This window comes from Miscanthus floridulus, chromosome 2 (assembly GCF_019320115.1).
Source record: "Miscanthus floridulus cultivar M001 chromosome 2, ASM1932011v1, whole genome shotgun sequence".
Classification (NCBI taxonomy): domain Eukaryota; kingdom Viridiplantae; phylum Streptophyta; class Magnoliopsida; order Poales; family Poaceae; genus Miscanthus; species Miscanthus floridulus.
Genome location: NC_089581.1, coordinates 34598990 through 34610204, shown reverse-complemented (window position 1 = coordinate 34610204; position 11215 = coordinate 34598990). Strand labels below are relative to the sequence as shown.

Below are 11215 nucleotides of genomic sequence, written 5' to 3'. Positions count from 1 at the left end.
AACAAACAATGTTTTTCTCTATAACAAATCAACGAATAATACTTTCAGTCATGGTTTTTCAGCGAAGCAAAGGACCATCGCTCGACCCCACCCAACGTGATCTGACTCGGTGCTTCTGTTAAGCTCTTGCATCTCAGCACTGCAAGTTTGCAAATATATATCCTTGCAAACCCAGATATCCAGACCAACCAACAGCAATGACAAGCATCGTCACTGAACATATCTATGCTCACCAGCTGCTGTTCAGACCAACGCTGACAGGCAATCACTGAAAACATAGTCCATGCATACAAGATATTCAGATCAACAATGCAAACGATCACTGAGAACCTCCTATTCCACTACAACTGCAGGTCGCACGACACTCACAACTGAAACATCCAACCGGCAGGGTAAGTAGCCCAGAGCATGACTCATCTCATGCAAACAGTCAGCTGGATAAACTTATCAAGAAGGCAACACCTATGCCCAAGTACTGGTTGAAATACAGAGCAGACATTAAAGTGCCAAAGAGGGATAAATTAAGCACCTTCCATAGCCCATTAAGCATTCAGCTATGTAAAACTGAAAACATTAAACTACAAGACAAGGAGCTTGAGTCTACCAGGCAGTTCATCAGTAGCGATCATCAAAACGTCCTCCTCCCCTGCCAGGGCGATCATATGGCCCAGGCCTATCCCTGTAACTTCCTCCATCATAGCGTGCAGGTCCTCCACCGCCATAACGATCAGCGACACCACCACGTGGACCATCCCTGTCATAGCCACCACCCCCGCCACCTCTAGGGCCATCCCTGTCATAGCCACCACCACCCCTCGGGACACTCCTATCATAGCCGCCGCCGCCACCACCACGAACTCCATCTCTCTCGTAGCTTCTTTCTCGCTCCCTACCATAACTACTTGGCGCGTAACGATCCGGGCCACCTCCATACCTGTCTCCACCAAAGTGATCGCCACCAGGTGGGTAGCGATCATTGGCATAACGGTCTCGGCCCCCAGCATACCTGTCCCTTGCATCAACTTGATCACGGTACCCATAACGACCACCATCATAACGATCATCCATGTAACGATCACCAAACCTGTCTGATCCAGAAAAGCGGTCTCCCCTGCCACCGCCACTGCCACCACTGAACTTGGACGAGAATCTACCAGAACGGCCACCAGCAGCACTAGGGCAGTCACGGACCCAATGACCAGGACGACCACACTCAAAGCAATTGCCAGGGGGTGGACCATCACCTCTACCACCACGATACTCTCCTCGTCCACCGCCACTGTCATACCTTGTGTCATCTGTATTCATCTTAGGCTCAGCCTTGTTCACTGAGATGGTCCGACCATCTAACTCTTCGCCATGCATCTCTTTGATAGCGCTGTCAACTGCCCTCCGATCTTCAAATGTCACGAAGCCAAAGCCCCTGTGGCGGTTAGTGTGTCTCTCCAGCATGATCTACAAGAAGAAATGCTAATGAGCATAAATAATATGAAGAAAATAAACAGTTACCAAGCTAAGTGATAAGAATATAAATGTCAGTAACAAATGGCCTAGAAACAATTGTTAGAATATTACACAACCTCAAACAAACAAGTATTTGCACCATCCAAGTACTTGAACTTTGAGATAAACCAAGGGTCGAGAAATTATTTAATTTCAGCAAAACAATCGCCATTCATTACAAAAAAAAGGTTGTGCAATCATTATTTGATACTATTATATTAAAAACTGCATTGTATCTTTACATTATTTGATACAAAGCATAGTAATACTAAAAAAAGTTGCCACTTGTAACACTGGTATCTTAAGGCACAGTGGTACATGAGAGAACCATTGAAACACACCATATCAATTAATGGTATCCACTACGCGAAACAGATTACACTAAGCAGAATCACTTCTGCTTACAAATTTAGAGATAATTGACAGACAACAAAAGGACATTACCTCATAAGAGAAGAACTGAGGTTAGGTTATTCCTGGATCTCGGTAATTCAAGAACAAATCATAATCCTGACACAGATGCGTCTAGCTGTAACTACCTTCATGAAATAGTCTATTCCCAAGACAGCAAAGCTCATTAACACGGACAAGGAGCAAAGCTATAGAACCTCTGAGAACCATGTTTTGGAGAACTGGACTATTTCCAACCAGGAACCAAATTTACCGTTACCGACATGAACTAACTTCTCAAAAGTTTCAGCATATTCTGGTGCCAGGACAATGTAGCAGATATGCCCACTGCCATATTATCTAGTTTGCATACCAGATCATCTAAACCAATGCGCAAACCTAAAGGCGAACGACTAGCATTTCCATGGTAACAACAGTGGAAGTCTGAGCTGCTGGTTAGCTGATCTCCTAGGTGAACCCAGTTTGTCTTCCCAAAACTGCAATGCAACGCATGGAGGTGGCTGAAAGCAATATCACACAGACAATGGATCAAAGGGTCCACACTGGTGAGGCTAGCATCAACTTTCTGCTCCAGCATTTGTCCTTCTAGTGTCCATAAATGATCACTGAATACTGTATAATATACCAATATGCAAATCTTAACCCTAAACAAAATTCAGCTTCCATCACCGGAAGGCAGAAGCATTTACTGTCCTCAAGGCTCAAGCACCAATGGTACTAATAAAACAATGTATTGCACAAGAAACGGCTTCAAAAAGGAGTCCTTGAGAAAAGGAGTTGCTTGAGTTTTGAATAGAAAAAAGTGCAAAAACCAAATTTTGCTGGAGCTGTTAGGAAATAAGCAGTAAAGAGGGTCGGCCATATATCATTGCAAGCTCTATCTAGTTCTAACAAAACACAGGACGCGAAAAAAGATCAACATGTTGCCAGTTCGCTAAATGCTGACAAAGGTTGGATGAGGAGCTATGCAGGCAAGTCATATCAATAAAAACAAAACAAGTCAACTGCAGTCATGATTCTATCTGCAGCAAGGATGCCAATAACCCGACTGAAAACATGGCCAGGGAAGTGAACACAACCAAACACTTATAGCAAATTGATGTTTCTGTTGCATCTTATGAGCCAATCAAATCAGTTCAACAAACTACAGCAGTAACGTGCACAGATCTGGCAATGAACCACCAAACTTCATCTATCAATCTGTGTCATGAGCATAGTCCCTGTTGTTGTTCTCTATAGGTGTGCACAACTCTTGTGCTGGCCGGGCAGAATTTCCACAGATCAAAAACTAAGGAGGCATGACAGGTGTTGCTCATCCAATTCTACCAAAAAAAAAATCGAAAGTAACATCCTCTCTCTTTCATCAGACCACAAAACTGAACTAAGAAATAGCAGAACACCAGCAACAGTAGGACCAATGGCTGTTCTCCATTAATTCAATCCAATTTCACAGGCATCTAACTGTAATGAACCTCATCAGCAATTCAGCTCAGGAAAGCAACAAGTATCGCTTTCCATTCCAGCCCTGGAAATCTGCCGCTCATTCAGCCTCAGCAAACAAAGAATGGCCGAGAGAACAGAGCCCAGTTGCAAAGAAAGATGCAAAAACAAGAGCAGTGAGTATTCATGAATTTCTGAGAGCAAGCTATCAACATAGAAAAAATAGCCATGAATCATAATAGACAAATGACACTAGACTATTTAGTTCTTTACTCTCTGAGAAGCTAGGATACATGTTTATACAGGATATTGATCTCTTTTAGCCATCATCGTGACAAAGAAGCCCTGTTTCATCATTTTTAATTTCGCTCTTAGTGAAGCCAAAGAATTCGACTTTGCTTCTTCAAACTAAAGAAGAAAATTATTCTTCTTTCTGAAGAACGAAAGGCATAAAAATGAGCAGAAATCGCAATCCTCCTTCCTACCCAAAACACACATCCCCGTTCGACGGAACGCAAAAGCAATCTGCAGATCCGCCTTTCCACCTCACCCACCGCCCTTCCAAGCATCGTACCCAGCAATATCGTACCGCGGACAACTCGAAATTGATAGATCTCGCAAAAACTACCCGGGGCGGGCAAGAGCACTAACGGAGACGGACGGGGAGGCATGGGTACCTGGGCGTCGACGACCTTGCCGAAGCGGCCAAAGGCGTCCTGAAGCTTGCGCTCGTCCGTTTGCCACGACAGGCCGCCCACGAAGATCCGACCTTCCTCCTTCCCCTCCATCGCCGCCGCTCGACCAGAGAAAGGCAGGAGCGAAGATTAGGGTTTGGGGAGAAGAGAAGGCTGCGATAAGAAATAGGGGTCGCCGGACCGGACACCGCTAGTGAGAAAATTGCTACTTCGCCATTATGAAGTGGGCTTTGCTCTTTTGTCATCTCGCAAATGGGATTCGTCCGTCTGTTATTTTCAAATGTGACGCATCGCCAGAATACTCTGGACTAATATATGTACCGTATTTTGATTTTGATTTTTTTTTGTTATTTCCTTTCCCCTTTTACCCCTCACCTATCTCCATCAGAACCGAGATCTCCACTCCTCAGAACCTTTTTCTCAAGACTCACGGTCGAGAGAGAGACGCGAGACGGAGTCGTTTACTGCCACTGCTGGCGCCTTCGGTGCGGCCTCCCCGACACCCCACGCCGCCCCACGGCCAGCACGCCGCGGCCGTGTCGACGCTTTAGGCCGAGATCTCCTCCAGGCCAGCCGCCGCGGCCGCCCCATCCACGCCGCAGCCAGCCCGCCACGGAGCGACACCCCGACGTTGTCCTCGACACCAGCCTGCTATGGGTGAGCCATCTTCTCGTTCGTCGTTCATCCCAACAGTTGCCCTTTCCCAGTATCCAGTTGGTCCTAGTGGGGTCCCCCAGATTCCATGCCCAAAATACGGTGATAAAGTAGTGGAATGCAAATCCTGGCAGAACAAAGGCGAAGTCTTCTTCAAATGCGTAAACTACACACTGTTCGCCTAAACGGCCGTTTAGCCCGTTTAAACACCGTGTAAACGCTACACGGTGGTGCGCCGTTTCCGTTTAATCACCCGTTTACCCTGTTTAATTGGCCGTTTAGCCCGTTTAATGGGACGTTTTGCCCGAATAATAGTTAAACGGTAGGTGACCGACTGTTTACCGTTTAATGTTTAGGAAAACACTGAAACTACAATGAATATATGGGTATATATTGCTATATTTGTCGTATCCAACTGAATGAACTAGTTACTTTGTCAAGGTTTGGATAAATAAGTTGGGTTATGTGTTATCATCCACAGGCGGAGAAGAAATATCCATTCTTTGCTTGGTTGGCAGATTACAAGAAAGTAGTCGCAAAGAAGCTTAAAGAAGATGTGCAAGCTGTAGTGCCATATGAAGGTCATGGTGAAACTAAAGCATTGCCATACCAAGGTAATGGTGAATCTAAAGGCTCGGCCGAAATGAAGCTTAAAAGCAGGTTTTATGAAGAAGAGAGGATGGATCTCAAGATGGACAAGCATGAAGGGAGGATGGACCTCAAGATGGACAAGCTTATTGGTCTGGTCCAATTGTTGGTGGTGCTGTGTTTAGTAATTATTATCATAGTTCTTCTAGGTGTGGTAGTGCTCATTACCAAGTGAAGCAAGTGTGTTGTAATGTTGTGCTGTAAGACTCCTGGTTAGTATATGACCAGTAGATGTGTTGCAATGACATGTAAGCACTATGGAATGAAGTTGTTTTCCAATCATCTCATCTGTTGGTTTAGAGCCTGAGTATTCTGTTAGTCGTATTTCATTTCAGAGTATGTCATCTTGTAGATGACCGAAATGTAATGATTTCACATAAGCTCATACAACATCCTCGTCGTGTAATGCCTGAAGCTTTGGCATTTAGCATAAATAAATGCATCTTGGAAGTAGTCTTCCAGAGTTGATTTTCTATTCTGTAAGAGCAGTAGCTTTTAGCTGATGAATGCCTGCCCATTTCAAGATATGTACATGCCTTTTGGACAGGGGGCAATTACAATTTGCTCCTGTGTTAATTGGAGAAAGCGTCGAAAGTGCTCAAACCTGCTCATCGAAACTTGTCTGGTATCATCATCTGGGACTATTTTACAAGCCCATTTTTTTTACCTGATGTGATAATTTGGAACTGTTTTACAAGCCCATTTTTTTACATAAAAGATCCAGAGGCAGGAAACATGAGACCGTAAGGCACACCTCATTAAGGATGCATGAAAAAATCGTAAGATGAGATGGAACATGGAAGCGCCAGAAAGAGCCTCCTACCATCCATGTAGATGGGCACACAAAGGCGGTCAACCATGACTAGTTACTTATCAAGTATGGAATATCATTGCACAGATACTTTAAATATGTGATCCTCCTTCTCTAGTCTATTCATGTGCATTGTTGCTAATATGGAAACAGTCCCAGAATGGTTCTGCAGATAATGAACAAGAGCTGGAACGAAAAGCACTAGATATGTCAGACTACTAGAAATGTGAAAGGCCCAAATTCACAGAACATCATCATACTGACTAAAGTCATATGGTGTACATGATCACAGAATTTTCACAGAATTCTGACAGAGCAAGGGGTGTCATGATCACAGAATTTTCATAGAATTTTGACAGAGCAAGGGGTGTCATGATCACAGAAGCATAGCTTGAATATTGACAATGTCATGATCATAGAAGCATAGCCAGTTTACATGAATTTCACATCCCAAACCATAGCCAGGTAGCATTTAAGTTCTAATACAATAACATAGGTCTACATAGGTCTAATACAACAGCACAAAGCATCATTTGATTTTCAGTTTCCTGGGCTTCAATTTCTTCGTCGGGCTCCTCTTCTAGATTGTCTTGTCTGGTGAGGCAGCAATGCTTGAATCCACACCTTCTCCCAGCAAAGTTTGGAGTCGGCTGCAATAGAAGCACCAATATTGATTATAGTTGTGTATATCTGTAAAAAAAAGGAAAACTAATGTGTTGCGTACCCTCTTGTCACCCTAATGGGGCTGTTCTGTATGATCTGGTCTGCTGTGAGCCTTGTGGGACTGCAGACTGCATCTGTGGCTGTTGTTGCCATTTCTTGGTCATTTGGGCCAGGTGGTGCCATTTCTTGGTCATTTGGGGCAGCTGGTGGCATTTCTTCCATTGTTGGTTCAGCAGCACCATGAACTGCCTTCTTTGCTCTCTTTGTTGGCATCTTTGCATTTTCACCATATTTTGTTTTATTTGGCCTTGGCTTCCTTTGCCTGCAAGTGAAATATTCAAGTGAAATATTGAAGTTAATGAGCTCAACAAATCAAGGCAGCAAGTGAATATAGGAGTTCTTGCCTTTTCTTAGTCCCATTAAGATGGCATTTGTAGCTTGTTTCACCATGGCCTAATTTTCCACATCTCTTGCACTTCCTTTTGCCTCTAATCATCCTTTTGTTGCCCTTTTGCGCCTCATTTGCAGCTAGTTTATCTGCCTCTATTGTTGCTTCCTTGGCTGCCCTTTTCCCTCTGCTATTTCCACCTTCAAGACAACTTTTTATCCTGACTTTTCTGTATCTACCAGCTTCCTTATTGTCAAGGGGTGCCTTAAGCCCAAAAGGCAATTCAACATTTGGCCACTGTGACCTATCAGGCAGTGGCTCTATGAGTCTCTTATAGGCTGCCTTGAACCTGTCTACAGAGTAATACTCATGCACAAAATCCTTCATATGCACATTAGCAGATTGCACACTTGTTATCAAAGCCAGAGCATGCTGGCAAGGCTTACCAGTATGCTGCCACTCAAGACAGGTGCACTCATGTAGATATGACTTAACAACATGTCTACTGTGAGTGTTTGAGGTGTCCCAAATTTCTGCTGCAGAATATCCACCATCCACGACAGTCAAGTGCCCAAGTCCTCTTGTTCTTGCATTCAACTGATATATGACTGCTGGGAGGATCTTACCACTAAGCCTTTCTGAAATTTTCCTCCTTTTTGCCCATAAAACCATTATCATCTCTCTGATTTTGTCTGCGAGCTCCACAACAGGAAGGTCCTTCCAGTCCTTGATCCAATTGTTAAACGACTCAGCAAGGTTATTAGTGATATAATCACATTTAATAGCAGGGTTGAAGGCAGATCGCATCCACAGTTTATAATGGTGAGCCTGCAGCCAAACCAAAACAGCAGGACTAGCTTCAACAACTGACTTAAAAAAGTACCGGTGAACTTCTTCTCTATAAGATCTGGCTGCAGGATACATCTTAGAGAATAAGTCACCTCCAAACTTTTTAATAAAGTTGTTCATTAGATGTCTAAAGCACTCTCTATGTTCAGCTCTTGGAAACATGTTCTTAACTGCATTTTCTAGACCTTTGCATGCATCTGACGAGATAGCTAAAATAGGAAGGTCTCCTATGGCCTTATGCAACTGAGTCATAAACCAGGTCCAGTTGTCTGATGTTTCACCATCAATGAAGCCAAAAGCAACTAGGTACATTCAGTTGTGACCATCTATACCACAAGTTGCAGCTAAATGACCATTCCACCTACCATTAAGCGCAGTAGAGTCAACACTAAGATATGGCCTGCATCCTTCCAAGAAACCATCTATGCAAGGTTTCAGTGCACAGAAAAATCTGTAGAAATAGAATATGCCATCTACCTCCTTAACACCAATCTCAATAACACTACCTGGAGACCTCTTCATGACCTCTGCCCTCCAATTGAATAGCATCTGAAAGCTCTCTTTCCATTTACCATACAATTCTCTCAAGGCAATTTGCCTACCCTTCCAAACAGTGTCATAATGAATTTCACACTTCTGCTCATCTTGTAAAGTTTTTTTCAGATCCTTACATCCCATAGTTGGTATCTTCCTAAGGTGATGTATTGCCTTTGCAGCAACCCAGGCACTAGTTGGTGTCGTAGTCTTCCTCCTAGCACTTGATGAACAAATGTGTATAGGATCTAACACTATCACATGCAAAAATAAATAATAATTAGTGTCTGCAAACAATAATAGAGGAAAAATAAATTGGCACCACTAAATGCAAGTTAGTACCATCACAGTGCACCCATCAGGCTGTCTACGCCCAACAAGATGCCAACGACATCGTTCTCCATTGCATCCTTCTCCCTTGCAGTCCGCAATGTATCTAGTTGGGTCTGTTTTGACAATGTGTAGTTCAAACTCTACACGTATAGCAAATTGTCTCACAGCCAATCTAAACTCCTTCATGTTAGGATACACTGAACCAAGATCCAAGCTGGGTCCATTTGGATCATGCACCACAATCCTCTCTCCTGGTAAATAGTCATCAACATCAATGGCTGCCCCAGTTGTATCAAAATCCTCATCGACATCATTGGCTGCCCCAGTTGTATCAAAATCCTCATCTACATCATTGGCTGCTCCAATTGTATCAAAATCCTCATCTACATCATTGGCTGCCCCGGTTGTATCAAAATGCTCATCGACATCATTGATTACGTCGGTAGTACAACCTTTTTGGGCTGCATCCTCGGCCCTAAACCCCAGCAATTCATACATAACCTCATCATCAACAATCTCTATTCTTCCCTCTTCATCTCGACTTTCTTCAATGCGCAATGTATCCCAGTCAACAAGAGGTGCGTGTAGCTACTGGGCAGGGGCTTGCCAAACAACACAAGATGACTGCATCTGCTGTGCAGGACCTTCCCAATCAAGAAGAGGTGCCTGCAGTTGCCGTGCAGGAGGTTCTACCACTGCTAAGCTAAGCTCAGGCTCTCCATCGAGCCTAGGACAGAAAAAATGCGGGACAGTTAGATTTACAACCACATCTACATTAATCGATGCTAGTCTATACGCTTGGAGAACTTCTACACTAAATTGGCACAGTTAGATTACCACGAGAACTTCTACAACAGCAAGAATATGTACCCTTGGATGAGATCTGGCAAGTTGTCCATCCAACACTTGGAGAAGCACGGCGGCGACGGCGGAGTCGTGACACCAGGCTGCGTGGGCGAGTGGGGGCGGCCGGTGAGGTCACGACGTGGGCGAGTGGGGGCGGCCGCGGTGGGCAAGACGTGGAGGCGGCGGCGGCGCCGTCGACCAGCTTGCTGCCCGCGCGCCGACGAGACCTGGCTGCGCGCCGGCAAGTCCTGGCCACGCGCCGGCGAGTCGGGGCGGCCTCGATGGGCTGGCCGAGGGAGGCACGGCGGCGCCATCGACCACCTCGCTGCCTGGCGGCGTCTCTCTCTCTCCCCCGTTCCTTCTCTCCCTCCCGGTCCTTGTCGTGCGAACAGAACAAGGTTCTGATGGAGATCTCGTTTCTGATGGAGATCTCGTTCTGATGGGGATGGGTGAGGGGTAAAAGGGGAAAGGAAATAACAAAAAAAATCAAAATCAAAATACGGTACATATACTGGTCTAGGGCATTCTGACGGTGCGTCGCGTTTGAAAATGGCAGACGGGCAAATCCCATTTGCGGGATGGCAAAAGAGCGAAGCCCACATTTGATAATGGCGAAGTAGCAATTTTCTCACCGCTAGTAGGGCTTGGTTCTACTTGTTTCTTCTTGTTTCTTTTCTTTCTCTTTTTCTTTTTTCTTTTTTCTTTATAGATATATGTTTATATGTATTTATTAAAAACAGAAGAGGAGGGTGGGTGGGCCATGAACTTGGCGAAGAGAGGACGGGCCACATTTATCCGTAACCTATTAGGCAGTTGGGTTGGGCTTTGGGAGAAGGGCCTCTGTGGTGTTTCTCAAAAAAAATATCTCTTTTTCTTTTATTTTCTTGATTGAGTAGCAATAGCCTTTGTGCTTTCAGACTAGGTATATATACAAGTGGATGTATATTGCAATGAGAGAATATGCATAAATGATATACTTAAGTAACAGTATCATTATCAAGGATCAATAAACCAACAAAGAAATCCATCCAAGGTAGTTACATGCCCATGCTATGTTAAATGCAAAACCATTACATAAAAACTAAAAAAAATGTTGAGTTGGTCTTTTTGTGATAGGCGACATGCTCATAAGAGTAGAGTGTGTGTATGTTCATAGGGTGAATGTGCGTACATATATGAGTGTTTGCATCTATAATGTGATTCGAGGAAAACAATAGTGGTCTGCTTCACATTTTTTCTTTGTCTCCTCTTCAATCAACAATTAAATATACCAACATTATTTTGCAATAAAAGACAAACTAATTTAATCAAAGTTTTGACAAATGATGAGATCCGTTGTACATGGATTCCAATGCACCACTAAGGTCTCCAATGTGGGAAAGAAATAGCTACATTCCACATTTGACGATCACATTGTCCAAATACAAATCCTGATATCAA

The 11215-nt window shown here is 44.0% G+C and overlaps 1 protein-coding gene and 1 pseudogene across 2 annotated transcripts; both read right to left on the bottom strand.

Annotated features, from left to right (window-relative positions):
- Nucleotides 1-418: 418 nt before the first annotated feature.
- On the bottom strand, nt 419-10450 carry LOC136521662 (glycine-rich RNA-binding protein RZ1C-like). 2 transcript variants are annotated; one of them, XM_066515420.1, is made up of 3 exons: nt 10415-10450; nt 4032-4244; nt 419-1455 (listed from the first exon to the last, which is right to left on the bottom strand). In XM_066515420.1, exons 2-3 carry the CDS (start codon nt 4140-4142, stop codon nt 616-618), a joined length of 951 nt encoding a protein of 316 aa, XP_066371517.1. In that variant the 5' UTR covers nt 4143-4244; nt 10415-10450; the 3' UTR covers nt 419-615. The 2 variants fall into 2 exon arrangements, with proteins under 2 accessions (XP_066371517.1, XP_066371523.1); XM_066515426.1 differs by lacking the exons at nt 4032-4244; nt 10415-10450 and adding an exon at nt 1948-2505.
- Nucleotides 6692-8740, bottom strand: LOC136536317 (uncharacterized; annotated as a pseudogene).
- Nucleotides 10451-11215: the final 765 nt, after the last annotated feature.